Consider the following 22,987-nt stretch of genomic DNA (forward strand, 5'->3'; position numbering starts at 1 on the left):
GGTGCTGGGGATCCAATTCCGGTTACTAGGCTTATGTGCCAAGCACCTTTTCTCAGCTGAGCTAGCTCACTGGTCCTGGCTGTTACTGTCATGTGGACATTTCCTTGACAAACTCACCTTGTTTTCTCGTCGATAAATTCCCTCATGGGGCTTGTACTGGTCAGGTATCTATGATAGTTGTCCTAGGTGGGTGATTACAGCATTTGGGAGGAACTCGAGGCCTTAGTCTGTTCCAAAGCCTTTTCATGTCTATGCTGTAATTGAATAGTGTATGGGGGCCTTTTTTTTTTTCCTCCATAAATATCACTTCATAAAAGAGTTCTCAAGAGCATTATCTCTGGGCTGGAGATGTAGCTCAGAGGTACAGCAGTCTAGGTTTGATCCCCTAGCACTGCCTGGGGATGAGAGTCGGGTGAGGAACTCTATGTCTACCCTCCTTGTCTGCAACCCCTGTTTTCTTCTCTGGCACTGTCCCCTTTCACTACTCCTTTGGTGAGCAACAGAAACATGAGCTAGTATAACTACCTGATCTCAAACTCTGCTGAAGACACAAAGGAATCAGAAACATATTGAAAACTTTATAGAAATATAGAGAAAAAATACAATTGATCCAGAGATTTACCCCCGCCCTGAAGGATGGATGGACAAACAGTTGGAGCTCCTAGAGCTGACAGGGATGTTTCCTATCTATCTCCTCCTCCAGGAGCAAGGCATCTAGCTCCTTCAGCCGTTCTTGCAGCAGAGGTCCCACATCCTGACTGGGTGCCTGGTTGGGAGTAGGGGTCCTGCCAGCTGCAGTGCGGACCCCTCGTGATGGTCGACGGGACCGAGGACGGCTGCTGTCCCGAAATTCTACAGCCCGTCGGAGTTTCTTAGAGCTGGTCAAAATCAGAGTCCCATTGCGCTCCCGTGGTTCCTCAAAGATGGTCTCAAAGGTCCTGGGCCAGGCAGGGAGGAGAAGTGTTTACCAGCATGCTCCCGGGTCCAAACAGCCCTCTACTACCCTCAGACCTTCCAGGTTTCTCACCTTCTGGCTGTGGGCGATTGGTAATTCTTATTGGTATAAATTTCTTCCAAAGTGAACTCCTTCTTGTTTAACCTGGAAGCAGAAAGCAGAGGGCACTGAGAAACCCTGAGCAGGGAGACCCTGAGAAGGCACGGGTAAAGTCTGACTGAATTTCAGTTTCTGGGCCACGCAAGAGTCAGAAGTGACATCTGAGAAGTTATAAGCACAAGCCACGTCCTTGCTAAACTTAATCTTCCAGGCTGGACTACACTCCCTGAGAGGAGACAAGGCCATCCTTCAGGAATAGGAATTGTCAAGGCGGCTCCCTGCTCTCTGAGCCTCTCACCTGACTGGTCGGGGCAGCCCCATTGGTGTAAGGTTTGGTTGTAGACGGACAGGCGTCCTCCGTATTCTGAATCTAGAAACCTTTCCCATGGTCTGCAAAAATGGACAGAGGGTGAAAGAAAGGCCTGGACTCAGGCCTCAGCTGGCTCCTGTCTCTTTACTCATTACCTTGGTCTCTGGGTCAGAAAACACCTTGTCCTTTGAGGCTTTTAACTCCTTCCCCTTGGTTGAACCCAATCTGCAGAGATGGTCAACAGTCAGGGACAAGAGAATACACACAGCAATGCACCCGTCTCTGTCTGGTTACTGAGCAAAGGAGGCCGGGCTCAGGCTGTGGCCAAGGCTTCCAGAAGGGTTTATCGAGAGCACTACCTGGGTTCTGCTGCTTCGCAGAAGAAGGAAGTGGATGCAGTGGATGAGCAAGATGTAGTGAGAGAGGATGAGGCTCCCACTCCTCCTAGAGGGAAGACCTCTTTCCGGAGACAGGGCCGAGGAGGTGGTGGGATCCGGGCCATCTCCCCACAACCCACTGTATGTCTCCGGGGCCTGGACTGGCTTGGCTGGGATGGAACAGGAGGCCAGGTACAGCTACCTGGGCCAGGGGGCCCTAGATCAGGGCAGGAGTAGCTTCGGCCCAGAGATAACTTAGGGACAGATGCTGGGGAATTGTCCTGAGTCCGCCACTGGCGGATAGGGGGCCGGGGGCTGACAGATGCAATTCTCTCAGTAGCCCTGGACTGCTCAGCCTCTGAGATAGCAATCTTCAACTCCAATTTCATGGGAGGTGATGGGGGTGGAGGCTGTGGTGCTTTGTTAGGCGTGAGGAAGATGTCAGCGAAGCTCTCAAGCTTGGATCGGACGGAACGGAAGAGAGGGGCCAAGCCCCAGGGACTGAGACGGGGGCGTAAGAGGCTGGACGGTGGTGGGGTCAATGGGGCCTCCAGAGCAGGATCTGGGGCTGAGGAAAGGAGAGGGTCACAGGTGGGCATTCCTCACCCTTGGGTGATTTAAGCACCACCTCACAAGCCTCAGTCTCTTCCCCAGACACTAACCTGTCTCTAGATGAGTGAACCTGCTCCTAAAGTCCTGTAATTAGGATTGCCTAACACTCGCTAAACCCTGGATTTGATCCCCAGTATTGCAAAGCAAAGCAAGAACCCCTCAAGTCCCTGAGGTCCAAATCCCATTTTTGTACATCCTGCTCTGCCCTGGGAAGGGGTTAAGTCCCACCCTTAGTTCTGCCCCTGATGTTTTAAGCTCACGTTGGCTACTCCAGACTTTTGAGTCTTATTCCTCTATTCAAGTCTGTACCTGGTAGTGGGCTCTCTGGAGGGTCAGCAGGCAGAGTGGACGGCTGGAATGGAGGTTCTAGTTCTCTGGCTGCAGGCATTGGCTGATGAACTTTTGTCACAGGCTCAGCTCTGGGGTGAAGGGACAAAGTAAGAGTTGGGGGTGCTTCCAAGTCCGGCTCCCTCCTAGGCCAGTGCTTCCCCTGGCCGTTAAGGCTCCTGAAGGTGCTATAAGGAAGGAGTAGACAAGTAACTCCTGATGCCCCCAGCTAGAGATATCTGGATGATAGCTTTGATAATCCCTCCGCGAGCCCTCTTACCTTTGTGCTGGGACAATGAAGTTGGGCCTATCTTCAGCAAAACCCTGGATATAAACAGGGGAGGTGTTATGAAAAAGCAGGAAGCCATCTTTGGCTTCCCCAGCTTCCCATGTCCTCACCCATTCCCCAGATATCTGTTTGGTTGTACAGAAAAGACCCAGGTAGTGTCTAGCACATAAAATGTTGTCATTGGGGTGGTGGCACAAGCCTTGAAAAGTAGAGGCAGGCTGTACATTGGGCCAGCCTGGTCTACACAGCAAGTTCTAGGCCACCCAAGTCTACATAGTGAAACCCTGTCTAAAAAGACGGGGGGAAGGGGACTGGAGCGATGGCCCAGCAGTTAAGAGGCACTGCTGCTCTTCCAGAGGACCCAGGTTCAGTTCCCAGCACCCACATGGCAGCTCACACCTGTCTAACTCCTGTTCCAGTTTGCTCTCATATATGCAAGCAAAACAACAGTGCACAAAAAATAAAAATAAACTATTTTAAAAATTTTGTTGTCCTGCTTTACAGAAATCCACCCCCAGCCTCATGCTTGCCCTAGCTGGACCCCGCTATCTTCATCATACTTTCTTATACCTCAGCTGGTTGTCTGGGACTGGCAATGTCTTCCAGTACCACCACCAGGGTGGGTTGGGTGACCTGGTCTGTCTTTTGTGAAGGGCTCTCTTCCGGGCCAGGGGCTGCCCTTGATCTCACCCTCAAGGTGGGAGAGGAGTGGTGCATGCGGCTCAAGGGTTCTCGGCACAAATGCAGTGGGTCAGGAGGCCTAGAGAACGAACAGGAAGATCAGTGGGCTCAGCTGCGCTCAGCTTATCCCCTTCCATGTCACACTCACCTGGCTTGTAAGTCCCACTTGACCTGCTGGGGTCCCAGTAAAGCAGGTGACTGTCTGCAGACAGAATCCTGATGATTGTTGGGATTCATTGAGCTGGACGTGTCCTCTTGGTATGCCAGGGGGATCTAAGAGAGGAAGAGTCATTAAAAGGAAGCCAAGCTGGGCTCATGCCTACAATCCCAGCACTTGTGAGACTAACACCAAGAGGATTTGGGGTTCCAGGTCAGCCTGGGCTAAAAGGTGAGACCCTGTCTCAATAAGACAAGACAACAAAGAGCAAAGTAATGGAATGGGGCCAACTGGACAGGATCTTCTGTGTCTCAGTGTCCCTAGTCACAGAGGAGACGGATTTTGGCTAGAATTCACTCAGATCCCTAAAGGAAGTGATTTGGGCTGAATTAGGGGTGAGATATTAGAGTCAGGAGATACAGGTGTAAAGTGTAAATGATCTAATCTTCAACCCAGGCTCTGAAGAAATGGAAAAAGAGGTGACCGTCTTCTCCTATCATGTAGCCAAAGACCACCAGCGTATTTCCCGGGGCACAGGGCAGTCAGAAGAGTTTCTCATTCCTACTTAGTAGGATATGGTTCCAGCTCAGTGGAGGGTAGGGAAGGACAGACACACTAGTTACCCCAGAATCATACAGAAGTCTTGCATTAAGGAGACTGCCTTGATCGCTGGCTTAGAGATCTGGTCTAACTTTAGTAGGGACCAGGGCGGGGGTGGAGGACAGGGGAGAGAGAGGGGTCTTTAAGTTAAAGGGCTCACCCTGTTTGGAGTCATGACGTCTTCCAGCACCACGGCCAGGACCCGCCGAGAGGCCTTCTCCAGGGGCGAAGGGGACCCCAAAGGCTGCAGCCTCGGTCTTTTCGGGCTCCTGGCTTCCCATAATGCTCGGGCTAGGGGCTGGCGGCACAGGCTTGACTGTCTAGAAGGGCTGGAGGGTGAAAGAAGTAGAAGACAGTTGCTTGAACCGGTTGTTGGCTCTGTAGTGGTCGGGTACAGCCGCCAGGATCCCTGTGTCCCGGGCTTAAGACAGGCAGGCGGGCGGGGTGCGCTCTCACCTGGAGTCCCCAGGCAAGTCCATGGGGAAAGCGGTGGTTCCGGGGAGTCCCTGGGGAATCCCAGGCTGCAGCCTGGGGTAAAGGGGGAACAGGGGAGTGGGGAATGAGATCCAGCTCCTCCCCCGGGGTTCCGCCCTTCATGGTTCGCCTGTGGCTCCCGGTAGGCTACAGGCCCTTCCTTGGAAGGGCGCCCCCAGCTGGCCGCTCGGAGCCGGGTCCTCCCGCTGCAGCCGCCGTGGTCACTCGGGCCCTGCCTGGCACCTGCCGAGACTCAATTGCGGCGGTCACAGCTCTTCCGCGGCTCGAGGCTCCTGAGACCTTTGTCTCTGTAGATGCCTCTCTGAGGTTCTCAGGGATCCGCTGGGATCCCGGCCCTGGGAGGCTCCGTTTCCGCTAGATTCCTCGGTGATCCCGGCCCCGCCAAGCAAGGGCTCCAGAATTGCTCCACATACTAACAGCCCTCCCTCCCTCCCTCCCTCCCTCCCACCAGATCGCCTAAATTGGATCTCTGTGGAAAGAATCCTACAGTGCGGTTCTTCCAATCAGAAGCCGCGCGACTCGCCTCCTCCCACTGTGAGCTTCGTCTTAACTAAGTTCCACTCGGGGGAGGCCCAAGCTCATCAACGAACTCAGTCCGGGTTCCGGGGTACACACTGTCAAACCGATACCCCATTCACTCCAATCCCGGAAGGTCCAGCCCACCGGTAACATCCCACCCCAAGCCCCCGCCCCGCTTAGATCCCCGCCCCGCGTTCTCGGAAGCCCGGGACCAGATGGCTCAAACGTTTCCTTCTCCGCCCGCCTCTCTGCCCTCTCTCCAGCCCGGTCCCCCCCCCACTCCCACCCCTCCCCTGCGCCGCTCACCGCAGCTTTCCAAGGATCCCGGGTTTTCGACAGCTCCCACCTCCGGCTTCTTTAAAACCAGGCTTACGCAGCTCTGTCCAACCGTCAGAGGCCTTCTTCTCTGTGTCTTGGGCACCGCCCAATCGCCGGCCCCGGTCTTCCGGGGTTAGGAGAAACTACGTGAAACCGCCAGGCGGCCATGATATCTAGGGGCAAGAAGTTAAACTGGGACCGCACCGCCATTGTAATTGAGGGCAGTAAGGCTGGAGCACCAGTCGACCGAATAGCGTCATTTTTCAAAGACCGGTCAGCGGTCAACTACTATGACAGGTTTCTTGATATATTCGGACAACTGTAGTGAAGCTACAGTTTCTCCACCTTTTGAAAACCTTCTTCCGTGTTTTTTTTCTTGTTCCTATGCCAGTAAACATCGAGTGCCGACGACGTGAGAAATTCCCATTCTCTTAGGTTCCTCGGGGTTGAGGATCTGGGAGTGAGGGAAAAAGAGGGGCGTGAACCCTGAAGATCCAAAGTTAACGATTAGGGCCGGTGCGTCCTCTGGCTTGTTCAGTTTCTGGAGAGACTGGGCAGAGCCTAAGTGGGGAGAATGCTGGATGCAGTAGCCTCATTTTCTGGCGTGTATGTTCACTTCTTCCTAGAGTCCCGGCTGCAGGCCGCCTGGAAGGTTCAGTAGAGGCTCCATTGCAGGAGACCAATAGCCAGCCTGAGGTTGCCCGGTGGAGCAGGTCCAGTGTCCTTTCTATTCTGGGCTCCCGGAAGTAACCCTTCGAAGAGGAGCCTGTCCTGTGGAGGGTGTCAGGTAGTTAGGAATAAATGATAAGGAATAGAATCCTAATGTTTGGAGAGCCTGCACTAACAGACCTTTATTAGGAGCTGGACTGTGGGTGGGGAAGAAGCGGGCATTGACTGGCGTTTTGCACTATGAATGTGCCTTCACCACCTAACCGAAGCCCCTGCCTTCCCTAGGATTCCCGGTTCCGAACCGGGCCAAGTGTGTGTGTATGTCTGTCTGTCTGTCTGTTGCTATGTGTATATAGAGGCCAGAAACCATTGTTGGGTGTCTTCCTCAATTGCTCACTTTTTTTTTTTAAAGAAAAAAATTACTTTTTAAAAAGTATGTTTTTTGTTTTTGTTTTTTTGTTTTTTCGAGACAGGGTTTCTCTGTGCAGCTTTGCGCCTTTCCTGGAACTTATTGCTGGGCACTGGTGACACGTACCTTTAATCCCAGCCCTTGGGAGGCAGAGTCAAGGTGTATCTCTGTGAGTTCAAGGTCAGCCTGGTCTACAGAGCTAGTTCCAGGACAGCCAAGACCACACACAGAAATTCTGTCTCAACCTGCCCCCCACAAAGGGTGGATTTTCCCACTTCAAAAGACTTAATTAAGAAAAAAAATCCCTCACAGGTGTACCCAGCCACTTGGGTTTTAGTTAATTCCAGATGTAGTCAAGTTGACAACAAAGAATAGCCATCACAGGGCCCAGGATGGCTGGAAACTCACAGCAATCCTCCTGCCTTAGCTTTCCAAGTGCTGGAATTACAGGTAAGCACCACTATATGGCTAATTAATACTTTTCTTGAAATATTCACATATCATACAATTCACCCATTCAAATGCACAATGAAGTAGTGTTTAGTCCCCAGAGCCTTGAGAACAATGAAAAAATAAATGGTTTTTAAAACTTAAATGTTATTTATTTACTGGGGGCGGGGCATGCCGTAGCAGGTGCAGAGAGGTCATAGAACAACTTGAGGGAGTCCATTCCTTCCACCGTGTGGATTTGGGGGGCTTGAATTCGAGTTGTCATGTTTGGCCAGCAGGTGTCGTTCCCTGCTGAGCCACCTCAGCGGCATAGTCTCTGAGGACAAAACTACCACTGCAATTTTAGTGTGTTTCCTCCAGAAGAAACCACACGCCTCTTGGCCATAACTGCTCCCACTCGTCCCTTATGCGGTCCTTAGTAAGCCATCTACTTTCTTTTTCATTGCTGGGGTTTTTGTTTGTTTTGTTTTCGAGACAGGGTCTCTGTGTAGCCCTGGCTGTTCTGGATCTCGCTCTGCAGACCAAGCTGGCCTTGATCTCAGAGATCCACCTGTCTCTGCCTCCCAAGTGCTGGGGTTAAAGGCATGTGCCACCTCGGTCCCCATCGCTGTTGTCCTTATAAAGACTCACTGGAGTATTGGTGCTCTGCATGCCTGCATGTCTGTGCACCATGTCCTGCGCCTGTCCCCTTCCACACAGTTTGATTTTGGACATTTTTGTACAAATGCGATCATAAAATGTAGTCTTTTGTATCTAACGTCTTTTGGTAATATTTTAAAATGCTGATTTTTATTTTATGTATGTGGATGTTTTGTCTGCATGTATGTAAGTGCTCTATGTCCACAGAAGCCTAGTGTCCACAGAGGCCTGAAGAAGGCATCACATCCTTAGAACTGGATTTAAAGACGGTTGTGAGCCACTATGTGGATGCTGGGAACTAAACACAAGTCCTCTGCAAGAGCAGAAAGTGCTCTTAGCTACACAGCCCATAGCTCCAGTCTTAGCCTCAGCAGGATTTTTTTTTTTTTAAAGGCACCATTTGTTGCAGGATATTTGATTACACTGAGATTGCACTGGAAAAACCTGTTTCTAGTTGTGGTGTGGCTCAGCCCTAGCACACAATTTTAATCCAAGAGCTTTTTGTTTATTGTAAGCAGGATTAAATAAAATCAACTATAGATCAAGAGGCAGAGCAAGCAACCAGTTGACAGGAAGTGAACAAGAAAAAACCATAGAGAGTAAGAGGGAGTCAGGACAGAGAGACACACAGGAAGTAGAAGGGAAGGACATTGAGTTGGAGGAGTACGGCTTGTTTGAAAAAGGTCTCTTTCTGGGAAGTTAGAAGAGGAGGAAGGACAGCTGGGTACTTTCTCTACTTCTCTGAGCTAGCAGGCTTTCACCTCAGCATCTGGCTTCTGAGTCTTTACGAACATTGAGATTTTGTCAAAAACAACAACCATTTAATTATTTATTAATTGATTTAAATTAGTTTTTCAAGAGAATTAATTCATGTATTTATTCTTCTCTCATATTACATCCTAACCTCAGTTGCCCCTCTGCCTCTCTTCCCATCACCCCCTCCACACACCTCCCGTTCCCCCCAGATCCACTCCTCCATTTCCCTTCAGAAAAGAGCAGGTCTCCCAGGGATGTCAAGCAAACATGGCATAACAAGTTACAATAAAACTAGGCGCAAACTCTTCTGTCAAGGCTGGACAAGGCAACCCAGTAGGAGGGAAAGGGTTCCAAAAAGTCAGAGACAAAGCTGGGCGGTGGTGGCGCATGCCTTTAATCCCAGCTCCAAAACTACACAGAGAAACCCTGTCTCCAAAAACCAAAAACCAAAACAAAAGTCAGAGACAGCCCCTAGATCCCACTGCTAGTACCACAAGACACCATAACCTATATGTAGAAGATCTGGGTCAGACTCATACAGGCTCTCTGATTGCTGCTCCAGTCTCTGTGAGCCCCCATGAGCACTGGTTAGTTGATTCTGTGGGCCTTGTTCTTGTGGTGTCCCTGACACCTCTGGCTTGCTCCTACAATCCTTCCCCTTCTTCTGAGGGGTTCCCTGAGCTCCGCCTAATGTTTGGCTGTGAGTCTCCGCATCTGCTCCTATCAGGTGCTGGATCAAACTTCTCTGATGATGATTATGCTAGGCTCTGGTCTACGAGTGCAGCAGAATCTCATTAGGAATCATTCACTGACTTTTTTTTTTTTTTTTTTTTGTCAGTGGTGTTAGGTTCTATCCTAGGTCTCTGGGCTGTCCAGCCTCTGGGTCCTGGCCCTCCAGGCAGTGTCAGGGGTGGGCTCCCTTTCGTGGCAAGGGTCTCAATCTGGACCGGTCATTGATTAGCTACTCCCACCATTTCTGCACCATCTTTGACCCAGCACATCTTGCAGGCAGGACAAATAGGTTGAAGGTTTTGTGGCTGGGGTGGTGTACCAGTCCCCCCAATGGGGGCCTTGCCTGGTTACAGAAGATGGCCAGTTCAGACTCCATATCCCCCATTACCAGGAGTCTTCACTAGGGTCACCCTGGTAGATTCCAGGGAGTTTCCGATCCAGTTGTCTCTCCCAGTACTCTCTCCCTCCATTCCTCCCCTGCACCTAATCCCTCCTAATCCCATCCCCACCCACCCCCAGCCCCACACTCGAAATCTATTCTCTTTTCCCTTCGAGCCCTCCTTGTGACTTAGCCTCTCTGGGTCTGATTATCATTTAAAGGTGTGCATGATCAAGCCTTGTTGTGGAATAATCTTTTTGTACACTGTGAATATGTGTTGTGGAATATTAGTTTAAGATGTGTTACATTTGTTTATGCTGTGGAATATTTGTTTAATGATGCAAAGATGTATTGCATTCTTTTATGTTGCATTTGTGTAAATCTGCAAAGCTGTGTTATTTTGCCTAAAACACCTGATTGGTGTAATAAAGAGCTGAACGCCCAGTAGCTAGGCAGGAGAGAGGGATAGGTGGGGCTGCCAGGCAGAGAGAATAAATAGGAGGAGAAATCCAGGCTGGGGAGGAGAGAGAGGAGTGAGAAAAGGAGAAGGAGAGGAGAATGCCAGGAGCCAGTCACCCAGCCACAGAGTAAGAAGGAAAGAAAGATATGTAGAATTAAGGAAGGTAAAAAGCCCAGAGGCAAAGCTTAGAAGAGAAATGGGATAATTTAAGTTAGAAAAGCTGGCTAGAAACAAGCCAAGCTAAGGCTGGGCATTCATAAATAAGAATAAGTCTCCATGCATTTACTTGGGAGCTGGATGGCGGGCCCCCAAAAGAGTAAAAAACCCGGGCTGGAGAGATGGCTTAGCGGTTAAGAGCACTGACTGCTCTCCTAGTGGTCCTAAGTTCAATTCCCAGCAACCACATGGCGGCTCACAACCACCTATAACGAGATCTGGTGCCCTCTTCTGGCCTGCAGGGACACATGCAGGCAGAATACTGTATACATAATAAATAAATTAATTTTAAAAAAAGAGTAGGCCGGGCGGTGGTGGCGCACGCCTTTAATCCCAGCACTCGGGAGGCAGAGCCAGGCGGATCTCTGTGAGTTCGAGGCCAGCCTGGTCTCCAAAGCGAGTTCCAGGAAAGGCGCAAAGCTACACAGAGAAACCCTGTCTCGAAAAAACCAAAAAAAAAAAAAAAAAAGAGTAAAAAAACCCCACAAAATCAACAACAAATACGTGTCACTTGGATTGGTTTAAACAGCTGAATGTCCAGGAGCTATGCAGGATTTGGGGGGCAGAGAGAACTCTGGGAAGAAGAATAGCGGAGTTAAGAGGAGATGCTGGGACTCAGAGGAAGCAGCATATGCAATACAGGGTAAAGGTGATAAAGCCAGGAGGCAGTAAGTAAATTAATAAAAATGGTTAATTTAAGTTATAAGAGCTCGTTAGAAACCAGCCTAAGCTATTGGCTGAGCTTTCATAATTAATAAGTCTCTAGGTCGTGATTTAGGAGCCGGCAGGAGAGACAGAAAAATCCACTAACAAAGCCTGGCTTACTTGTTTACTTTTGAGACAGCATCTTCCATTGTTGTCCAGGATGTCCTTGAACTCATGGCAATCCTCCTGACTCAGTCTCCTAAATTCTGGAATTTAAGCCCTGAGTCAACATGCCCATCTTGCCTTTATTTTTGAAAATTTTATTTATTTTATGCCTGCATTTATGTCCGTGCACTATGTACATTGTACCTGGTGCCCTCACAGGCCAAGAAAGGGTGTTGGAGGCTGGGCGGTGGTGGCGCATGCCAGCACACGGGAGGCAGAGCCAGGCAGATCTCTGTGAGTTCAAGGCCAGCCTGGTCTACAGAGCAAGATCCAGGACAGGCTCCAAAACAACACAGAGGGTGTTGGACACTGTTGCCAATCAGTCGCACAATCATTTGGGCAAACAATTTATACTCTAGAGCAATGGTTCTCAACCTGTGGGGCATGACCCCTTGGGGGTTGACTGACCCTTTTATAGGGGTTGCATATCAGATATTTAATTACAATTCATAATAGTAACAAAATTACAATTATGAAGTAGCAACAAATATAACTGTATGGTTGGGGGTCACCACAACATGAGGAACTGTATTAAAGGGTCACAACATTAGGAAAGCTGAGAGCCACTGCTCTGGAGTCTGAGCTAGTTACAAAGCTATTGCAATCAGTAGGTTAGGAAATGTCTTAGTTACTGGCTAGTTGTATGTCAATTTGACACAAGCTGGAGTCATCAGAAAGTAGGGAGCCTCAATTGAGAAAATGCCTCCATAAGATCAGGGTGTAGGCAAACCTGTAGGGCATTTTCCTAATTAGTGATTGATGGGGAAGGGTCCAGCCCATTGTGGGTGGTGTTATCCCTGGGCTGATGGTCCCGGGTTCTATAAGAAAGCAGGCTGAGCAAACTATGAGGAGCAAGCCAGTAAGCAGCACTCCTCCATGGCCTCTGCATCAGCTCCTGCTTCAAGGTCCCTGCTCTGTTTGAGTTCCTGTCCTGACTTCCTTTGATGATTAACTATGGTGTGGAAGCATAAGCTGAAACAAAACAAAACAAAACAAAAAACCTTACCTCCCCAAGTTGCTTTGGTCATGGTGTTTCATCACAGCAATAGTAACCCTAACTAAAACAGTTACTGTTCTATTGCTGTGAAAAGACATCATGACCAAGGCAACTTACGCATTTATTGATGCATGGGTCTCTACAACCAACACAGCCAGTAGAGGCAAGAAACCAGCTTGGTTCAACACAACTAAGTAGCTGGTGTTATTTCAAACTTAAGAGAATCTGACCTGGAGTAGTTTACTTTAGGTGGTTTACTTTAGGTATGTTTAAGCACAGTACAATTTAGTGCAACCATTCCTATGATAATTAACTTAATTCCATATGCACAATAAAGCACACATAAATCTTCTTGAGGAACAAAGTAGGCTAAATAAAGATCAGACGGGACTACACAGGAACTCTTTGTGAAGTGTATGTGACACCTTCCATAGAGATGGGTTCTATAGATCGAGAAAAACAAGCTTATTATGATAAGGGTCTGGGGATCTGGTGTGGTCTCCTGCCACACAGTACAAAGGTCACCAGGCTATTACCACATCTGCCCCAGCTTTCTGGGCAGGTAACAGGTTGTGAATTCCTTACTTTGAATGAATAACTCTATGTGTTTAACATTCCACGTTCCCCTCGTGCCTGTCAGTGAGCTCAACAAACTCCATGCCTGCCTCCTATAATTGGGGGCTTGCTTACCACTAGTCCACGATCACGGCAGGGAGTGTGGCTGCAGGCAGGCAAGGTGCTGGAGCAGTAGCTAAGAGTTCACATATGATTCACAAGTGTGAGACAGACTGAGCCTGATGAGGCTTTTGAATTATCAAAGCCCACTCCCAGTGACACACCTCCTCCACCAAGGCCCTGTTTTTTCTTTATTTTTAGTAATGGAGACAGTTTATTCAGAAAGGAAGACAGAGGCTGGCAGCACGGCTCAGGGTCAGGTGCTTGCCGTGCAAGCCTGGTGACATGAACTTGATCCTCAGACCCCACAGAAAGGTGGAAGGGGAGAGCCAACTCCACAAAGTTGTCCTCAGGCTTCCACACACGCACTGTTCCCCAAACATCATATATACACACAATATAAAAAAAATTAAAAAAGAAAGAAAAAGGCACTTCTGTCAGAGAGTTCACTTGGTCCAGCGCCACTTTCTCATACCGCAGACAGCCTTCACCTTGTGCCAACTTTGGCTGTATTTTCCACCTGCGCCTGTCCATGCAGAGATGCAGATGTGTGCAGACTGTGGGTACCACTGTACCTACCTTCCCTTCTGGCCATCATTGCCGCCATTGCCTATAATCGGCCACTCACTATGCAAGCTGGGAAACTTCCTTCCTTACCAGCTCATAAACAAAGAGAGATGCTCTTCTGGTGACTTAACCACGGGCAGTACATCTGCCACAGAGGCTCCTACAGCCATTCATAGGCATGTGTGAGCACAGGTGACAAATAGGATTAGATACACCCTATGCAGAATTCAACTTCTTTCCCCAACTCCCTCCTGCTCAGCCACAGGCATATGACTGATGAGAGCTTGTTATGGTTTGAATATGAACTGTCCCCTGTGGGCTCAGTGTTGCATGCTTGGTCCAAAGCTAGTGGTGCTATTTTGGCAGGTTCTGGAAAGTTTTGTGGAATATAACTATGTAAAGATGTATTATATTTGTTTATGTTGCAGAATATTACTTTAATGATGTAAAGATGTGTTGCTTTGCCTGCCTAAGGCACCTGATTGTTCTAATAAAAAGCCAAATAGTCAATAGCTAGGAAATGGAGGGATAGGTAGGGCTAGTGGGCAGAGAGAAGAAATAGGAGAGAAGAGAAGTGTGGGAGCCCACAGAGGTTTCCTCGTGAGATCTGAGCTTGCTTTACCCAGAAGGACTGCATAAGAGGGTGATTGGACCATGGGCCTGGGTACCAGGTGTTTGGAAGGGTCTACACTTGGCTGTATCTAGCAAGGGGGGGGGGTCTTTTACCTTGCCCCTGGGCATTGTTATAAAAAGCCCTTTTGAATAAAGTTCTGGGCCATTGGGTATTGACCCAGGTCCTCCTGAAGCTATCCTGTGTTTCTGTCTTTCCTCTCATTGGCTAGGCATATCATTCCATCTACAAGTTTTTCATCCCTCTCTCCTCAAGAGTACCATGGGAAAAGTGGGGTGGGGGTTGGCCCCCACAGAGAAGAGAGGAGAGAGAGAAGAGAGTATGAGGGAGAAAGAGAGGGAGACACTGGCCAGCCAGACATGGAGTAGAACATGCAGAATTTAAGGTAAAAAGCCTCAAGGCAAAACATAGATGAAGAGAAAACAGGTTAAATTAAGTTATAAGAGCTAGTGAGAGAAGCATAAGCTAAGGCCAAGCATTCATAACTAATATTAAGTCTCTGTGTCTTTATAGGGAGCTGGTTGGTGGCCCAAAAGAAAGCCTGTTACAGGAAAGTTTAGAAGGTAGGACCTAGCTGGTGAAGTAGATCGTTGTGGGTGGGTCCTTGGGGATATATTGTTCCTGGCCCCTTCCTGTTTCTCTGTTTCCTGTCTGATGTGAATTCAGCAGCCTCCTCTTCTACATTTTTTTACCTCCATAATGTTCTGCCCAAGTGCATGAAGCCAAGCCACCATGGACAAAATCCTTTGAAATTGTGAGCTGAAATAAATTCATCCTCCCTTATTTCTGTCAAGTATTTAATCATAATGATTACAAAAATAATAACAACTTGCTGTGGAATATTCCTTTACACTGTGTGAATATATGTCACTGTGATTGGTTTAATAAAAAGCTAAATGGCCAATAGCTAGGCAGGATTTTCAGGGCAGAGGGAATGCTGGGAAGGAGAGTGGAGATGCCAGGACACAGAGCAAGCAGCTTGGCATTATAGCTCAGCTTTTATAATTAATATGAAGTCTCTGTGTTGATTATTTGGTAGCTGGAAAGGCAGGACAGAAAATCTGCCTACAAATGGTGACCAACATCCAGCCATGTATCTACACATAAGACCTGAGAAGGTTTTAAAAAAAGGTTCTAAACACACAAATCCGGAGCCAAACATGGCTTTCTAGGCTCATGTCTCTCATGCCTGCCATGGTACACAGACACATCTCCTGGCCGCCATGAGCCACCAGCATGCTGCGTGGCAAGTTTGGGGTTTTGCTCATGCAGACAGAAAAGGTTACAGATATACAGTAAGGACAAATCCAGACAGAAAAAAACTCTAAATAGGTTAGAGTGTATTTAAAAATATACATAGGTTTGGGAGAGAGAAGAGAAAGAGTTATACAGTCATAGATTAAAAATATAGCTTTAAAGTAATAAAGTAAAAACCTTAAAAAGGGAGTAAAGTAATATAAAAGAAAAAAGCCATGTAAAGTTGGGAAATACACAGAGTCTGGATTCTATATGTTATTGTGTTGTCTTTAGATTTTATGATTGCTAATGAAGGAATGGCAGCTTCTAAGACACATTGGATTATGGAAACTGCTAGATTAAACCAACCTATATATTTAAAAAATGTCTTGACTTTAAAAAAGAAGCAAAAATAATGTTACTTTAGGGAAGAGGCTTTGCTTTTATATCCACAGGAAATGGGAGGCTGTGGATTCATTCTAGGTTAAAGATGATCAGGTTTCATCAAAGAAGACTGTGGTGATATTTTGAACAAATAAAATTTGTCTAAAGATCAGAGGACAGAACAAACCACTAGATTAAACATAGAGGCCAGGCAGTGGTGGCACACACCTTTAATCGCAGCACTTGGGATCACACACCTTTAATCCCAGCACTGGGAAGGTTGAAACAGGAAGTGATATGACTGGGCAGAGAAAGGAATGTAAGCTGGGAGGAGACAGGAACTTGGCTTTTCCCTGCTCTTGCAGATTAAGGAGTTGGTGAGGTAAGAATTGGTGGTTGTGGCTTGCTCTGCTTCTCTGATCTTTCAGCTTTCACCCTGATATCTGGCTCAGGGTTTTAATTAAGACCAATTATGATTCATGCAACAGAAGACCCCCTGAATTCCTGACTACAGACATAAAGAAATAAATCTAGAAGAACTACAAGACACATGATGTATACTTTACCTGCTCAAACACATAACAAAAAAATAATCTTTGGCTGATTTGTATACAATGCACAGTCTATACTTGTATTAATGCAGATATGTATGTTACCTTGAAAAGTTTATGTATTTTCAGAGCAAGGGGACCAGACCAGACACCAATAAAGACAGATGGCCCAGATGATGGAACATCTCAGAATGCCTCTGTTGCAGTTTGTGAGTTCTGCGTCCGGAACAGCTTCAAGGCTGCTGACTAAGATGATCCAGCCTCATAGACTACTCCAGCCAAGATTTAACAATTATCTTGATTTTTTCAAAGTTCCCCCAAAAGATGTTAGCACCTTCAAACAACAGGAAGTAGTATAGAGAACGACGCCCACATTCCCAAAATATTGGTAATGGATATTTGTTATTATTTAAGGTAGGATGATTACAAGTTGTTATCGATAATGGTCAGGAAAAAAAACCTAAACAAAGGGGTTAAATTCAAAGATCTCTTTGTGAAAGAAAAAAAGGGGATATAATATAGAAGTGAGATAAAGAGATGGATTATTGAATCTACTTTCATCCAAAACACAACTACTAATCTCAAAATATTTTACATTGGTATGGATTTTGGTTTATCAATACAAATTTAAAGTTAATTTTGTTAAAATATATGTTTCTACTCTTGTTTGGAGTATTGTATTTATGAAACTCATTTAAAAACATAATGTATATTAAGAAATACAGATTAATAACTAGTTATCTATATGACTATAAGTCTAACTTATAGTCAAGTTAGGTATATTTTCAAGGTCATAAACAGATATAATTAGATAGATAAATGGTCTTCAAATACTTCAAAAGACCTACAGAATATGGCATTTAAAATGTTTTAATAACCTAAGGCTTTTCATGACAATGAGACATGTCTGCTCCTGGCAGCACCAATTTACTTCAAAAGAAGATGATGGGCATCAAAAAGACCTCCATATGGAGTTTGCTTTCTTGATGGCAAAAGCTAGCCATGTGGGCAAAGAAACTGCCCTTGCCTCAATTGCTGACAGTTACTGTCCAAACTGGACCAGCAGGATGCAAGAAAGGCAACTGCCGAACTTTGCCAAGACAAGGTAGGACAGTCCTTCAGATTTCCCTGCTTCACAGAAATGTCTGTCAGATATACTAGGCCTGGAAGCCACAGTCAGATGCCCCAATGTTACAGAAGAAGTTTGGGTGACTGTCCAGGCAGCCTGATGTCCCTGTCATTAGGTAACATTTCTCCCTTCTGGGATCTTTGACAGAGTTGAAGATTAGATAGTCATAGTTAAAGTTTTCCTTAGTTATGATAAAAGGTAAATTAGGTATAAAACTTTAGACTCACAAAGATAATAGGGTATTTTCTCTGAATTTTCCAAATGCAAATGAATATTTTAACTGTAATTCTTACTTGATAACTGTTTTTGTTACATATAGTTTTACTATGTTAAGGTTAAAACCTTCCTTTTTTTTTTTTTTTTTTTTTTTTGGTTTTTCGAGACAGGGTTTCTCTGTGTAGCTTTGCGCCTTTCCTGGAACTCACTTGGTAGCCCAGTCTGGCCTCAAACTCACAGAGATCCGCCTGGCTCTGCCTCCCGAGTGCTGGGATTAAAGGCGTGCGCCACCACTACCCGGCCCTTCCTTTTTTTTTAATTAGACAAAAAGGAGGAAATGCTGTGGAACAATCCTGTACACTGTGAATATGTATTACTCTCATTGGTTAATAAAGAAGCTGACTGGCCTATAGCTGAACAGGATAAAGTTAGGCAGGAGAGCCAAACTGAGAATGCTGGGAGGAAGAAATGTGGAGTCAGAGGAGTCATCAGCCAGACACAGAAGGAGCAGGAGATGAATATGCTGTGCTAATACAGGTACCACCATGTGACAAAATGTAGATTAAAAGAAATGGGTTAATTTAAGTTGTAAGAGCTACTTAGGAATAAGCCTGAGTTTTGGCCGAGCATTTACAATTATTATTAAGTTTTTGTGTGGTTATTTAGGAGCACTGCTGAGACAGGAAAACTCTGCCTACAACAACCCTTAACTTGTACCAGGTATGGGGAAAGGTTCAAGAAGATATATGCCCTGAAAGCCCTCCAGTTCACCTGTCTAGCAAAACGGAGGTGAAAGTCATGGAGACTTCCTGGATAGTCCCTATACCAGGTTTCATCCTTCAGGTAGGTTCCAGAAATGTGGCTGTGGCTGTCATAGGTCAAAATAACTCATAATGAAAGATATGTTTTGGAGAAAGGCATCAGTCATATGCCTGTAGGTGAGCAGGAGGGGAGTGGGAGAGAAGTTGAATTCTGTGTAGGGTGTGCCAAACCCCATTTGCCACCTGTACGCACACATGCCTATGAATGGCTGTAGGAGTCGCTGTGGCAGGTGCACTGTCCATGGTTAAATCACCAGCAGAGCATCTCTGTAGCAGGCTTTCTTTTGGGCCACCAACCTACTCCCTATAAAGACATGGAGACTTAATATTAGTTATGAATGCTCGGCCTTAGCTTATGCTTTTCCCACTAGCTCTTATAACTTAATTTAACCGGTTTCTTTTCATCTACATTTTGCCTTGGTGCTTTTACCTTTCTTTCATTCTGTATGTCCTACTCCATGTCTGTCTGGTGGCTGCCTGGCTGGCCCTGGTGTCTATCCCTCTCTATCTCCCTCATTCTCTCTTCTCTTCTTTCCTCCTATTTATTCTCTCTGCCCACAAGTCCCACCTACCCCTCTACTGTCTAGCTATTGGCTGTTCAGCTTTTTATTAGACCAATCAGGTACCTTAGGCAGGTAAGGTGAAACAGCAACACATCTTTACATAAACAAATATAACACATCTTTGTGGTGATATATTGTGTACCCTAATAAAATTTGCCTGAAGATCAGAGGACAGAACAAGCCACTAGATTAAACATAGATGCCAGGCGGTGGTGGTACACACCTTTAATTCTAGCATTCAAGAGGCAGAGATCGGTCTGGATCTCTGTGAGTTCAAAGCCACCCTAGACTACATGAGATTGACTCAGTCTAGGGGAGAAACAGAGCCAGGCAGTGGTGGCATACACCTTTAATCCCAGTATTTGGGAATCACATGCCTTTAATCCCAGCACTAGGAAGAAAGTGATGGCAGAGCAGAGAAAATACTCCATTATCTATCCTATTTTGGTGAGTCCAAAATGTTGTACCTAATTCACTTTCTATCCTAATTTGTATTACCAACCCAAAACTATCTTTTGATGTCTTTCAAACTTATACTCCTTATACCTCTTTAGTGAATTTCTTTTCTGAATTTGTTAACAAGGAAAACTATAACAATCTAATCTTCAACTCCCTCAGAGACCTGAGATGGCAATTATATTAACTGAGTAAGCAGTCGCAAACAAGCAACTTCAAAAAAATGTGAGAAATGACAGAAACAGCTGGCTGCATAGAGAGTTACCCAAGGTTCCTCTGCAACACTGGGGCATTCATCTTTGGCCTACAGGTCTAGCATAGCTGACAGACTTTTCTGTGAAGCAGGATATTCTGAAGGACCTTCCTACCTTGTCTTGGCAAGGTTTGGCAGTCTTTTCTTTTGTGTCCTGCTTGTCCCATTTGGACATCATACTGTCAGCAGTCGAGGTAAGGACACTTTCTTGCCCAGTGGCTAACTTGCCACAAAGAAAGTAAACTCCATAAAGAGTTTCTTCACTGACCATCATCTTCTCTGCTAAGAGCAGACATGTCTCATTGTCATAAAAAAAAATACGTTATTAAAACACCTTAAATGCCATATTCTGTAGATCTCTAAAGTGTTTAAAGATGACCTGTCTATTTAAAATATATTTCTGTTTGACCTTGAAAACATACCTAATATTACAAGTTTATGGTAATAGGTGACAAACTACTAACTACTAACTTGCATTTCTTTTTTTTTTTTTTTTTTGGTTTTTCGAGACAGGGTTTCTCTGTGTAGCTTTGCGCCTGTCCTGGAACTCACTTGGTAGCCCCGGCTGGCCTCGAACTCACAGAGATCTGCCTGGCTCTGCCTCCCGAGTGCTGGGATTAAAGGCGTGCGCCACCACCGCCCGGCTAACTTGCATTTCTTTATATCCTAATTAGTTGATAATAACTTTCAAGGACTAGAAAATTGCATTACATTGTTAAATGAGTTGTATAGGTACAATACCTTGAACAAAATTAACAAAGTATATACAGTATGTTCTAACAAAAATAATCTCAAATTTGTATCAATATACAAAATTTGCATACAATATACAAAAATCTTGTCTGAGAGTTTTCTGAAGGTGCAAAACTTGGTTGAGGAAGAACCCAGAACATCACAGGTAATTCTTGACTGAGAATTTACATTTGGCATTGTACCTTTGGGGAACTTAGATAAGAGGTTTTGGGATATGGAAATTAACTTGCTAAAAGGTGTAAATTGGAAAAAAATAAAATTTAAAGATAATGGGACCCCACAACAACAATTCCAGCAGGACAATGATAATGCCATTAACCTGACAAATATCATCCCAAGATCAGCTATGGACTACAAACTGCTCAGGACAATATTGAGATGGCCAGCTGAGAAGATACAGCCTCACAGACTACTCCAATCAGGTCTTATCCACAATTCTAAATTTTCTTTATATCCTCATAAGACTACCAGTGCCCCCAATCATCAGGAAATAGCCTAAAATCCATACCCACATTCCCAAAAAATGGATTATGGATGTTTGTCTTTGTTTAGGAGTTGGTTAAAAATTGTTATTGGTCTTCGTCAATCTCTTAAAAGAAGAAAGGGTGATATGATACAGAAATATATTATATAGAAATAATAGGATAATATGGTAGATTATTGAATCTACTCTGAAAAAAAGAGATATAGAAATAATAGGATAAAAGGTAGATTATTGAATCTACTCTGAAAAAAAGAGGATACAGATATAAAATAAAAGGTAGATTATTGAATCTACTCTAAAAAATATATAAAAATGATAGGATAAAGGGTAGATTATTGAATTTACTCTGAAAAGAAAAAAGGGAGGATATGGATATAAGATAAAAAGGTAGATTATTGAATCTTCCTTTAAAGAGCAACTACTAGTTTTAAATATTTTACATTGGATTGGATTTTTGTCAAATGTTTATGGACTGGACATTGCTAATGTAATTCTTGACTGTATATATTATATATACTTATTGTACATACTTTTTCTTATATTAGTTATAGCCTTTTATTATTTTAGACAAAAAAAAAAGGGGAAATGTGATATATTGTATACCCTAATAAATTTTGCCTGAAGATCAGAGGATAGAAAAAGCCACTAGATTGAACATAGCGGCCAGGCAGTGGTGGCAAACACCATTTTTTTAAAAAAGATTTATTTAAAAAAAAAATGATTTATTTATTATGGCCAGGCGTGGTGGCACACGCCTTTAATCCCAACACTGGGAGGCAGAGGCAGGCGGATCTCTGTGAGTTCAAGGCCAGCCTGGTCTACAGAGTTCCAGGAAAGGTGCCAAAGCTACACAGAGAAACCCTGTCTTGAAAAAGCCAAAAAAAAAAAAAAAAAAAAAATTATTTTGTATACAGTGTTCTGCCTGCATGCCAGAAGAGGGTGCCAGATCTCATTACAGATAGTTGGGAGCCACCATGTGGTTGCTGGGAATTGAACTCAGGACCTTTGTAAGAGCAGCCAGTGCTCTTAACCACTAAGCCATCTCTCCATCCCAGTGGTGCACACCTTTAATCCTAGCACTCAGGTGGATCTCTGTGAGTTCAAAGCTACCCTGGACTACATGAGATTGACTCAGTTTGGAGAGAACCAGAGCCAGGCAGTGGTGGCACACACCTTTAATACTCAATCACATGCCTTTAATCCCAGCACTAGGAAAGAAGAGATGGCAGGGTGGAGAAAGGTGTATGTAAATCTTGTCTGGAGAGACACAAGGCCCTAGGTTCCGTCCCTAGCACCAAATAAAACTGAGTGTGCTATGCATACTTTTAATTATAGCACTCAGGAGTTAAGATGTAGGAGGATCAGAAGTTCTTGGTCATCCTCAGCTACATGATGAATGTGAGGCCAGCCTGGACAGCATGAGGACCTGTCTGGAAAAGAAGAAAAGGCAAGTATGGCTTTCATTAATAAGTAGTTTTTCTACTTCTTCCTAGGACGGACATTGCTTGTCCTAGTCTGGGTTTATGGTGAGGTGATCCCTCAGGCAAAGGTCTGGGTCCAGGCAGTCTGTAAAATGAGAGTGTGCTAACATTTAAGGCTGCATTTCTAGGCGTTGACACTCACTGAGCATGAACCATGGAGGAAGTCTTTATAAAAATATTTATTTTATGAATAGGGGTGCTTTGCCTGACTGTGTACCACAGGTGTGCCTGTTGCTGGTGGAGGACACAGTGTCAGATTTCTTGGAGTTACAGATGGTTGTTAGCTACCATGAGTGTACCAGAAACAGAGCTTGGGTCCTCTGCAAGAACAAGGGCTCTTAACCACTGAGCCATCTCTCCAGTTCTGGAGAAGTTAGTCTTAAGGCTTTTGGCCCAATGTAGAGTTGTTAGTGTCACAGAGAAGACATCCCAGGTTCAGATTTCATTCCTTCATCTCATAACAGATTTTGA

At 45.4% G+C, this 22,987-nt stretch overlaps 1 protein-coding gene and 1 long non-coding RNA gene across 3 annotated transcripts; one reads left to right on the forward strand and one right to left on the reverse strand.

The window, feature by feature from the left end:
• Positions 1–557: 557 nt before the first annotated feature.
• Prr14 (proline rich 14) lies at positions 558–5,312 on the reverse strand. 2 transcript variants are annotated; one of them, XM_059266517.1, is made up of 11 exons: positions 4,864–5,312; positions 4,568–4,736; positions 3,799–3,923; positions 3,540–3,729; positions 2,961–3,004; positions 2,663–2,772; positions 1,724–2,309; positions 1,520–1,589; positions 1,353–1,444; positions 1,028–1,099; positions 558–938 (listed from the first exon to the last, which is right to left on the reverse strand). In XM_059266517.1, exons 1-11 carry the CDS (start codon positions 4,884–4,886, stop codon positions 662–664), a joined length of 1,758 nt encoding a protein of 585 aa, XP_059122500.1. In that variant the 5' UTR covers positions 4,887–5,312; the 3' UTR covers positions 558–661. The 2 variants fall into 2 exon arrangements, with proteins under 2 accessions (XP_059122500.1, XP_059122496.1); XM_059266513.1 differs by lacking the exons at positions 4,568–4,736; positions 4,864–5,312 and having other exon boundaries at positions 2,663–2,868; positions 3,799–3,941.
• Positions 5,313–5,413: 101 nt separating this feature from the next.
• LOC131913714 (uncharacterized) lies at positions 5,414–16,864 on the forward strand. Its single transcript, XR_009379964.1, has 3 exons — positions 5,414–5,567; positions 14,703–14,752; positions 16,490–16,864. It is a non-coding gene; the product is annotated as an uncharacterized LOC131913714 (long non-coding RNA).
• The last annotated feature ends 6,123 nt before the right edge of the window (positions 16,865–22,987 follow it).

Source organism: Peromyscus eremicus, chromosome 1 (assembly GCF_949786415.1).
Source record: "Peromyscus eremicus chromosome 1, PerEre_H2_v1, whole genome shotgun sequence".
NCBI lineage: Eukaryota > Metazoa > Chordata > Mammalia > Rodentia > Cricetidae > Peromyscus > Peromyscus eremicus.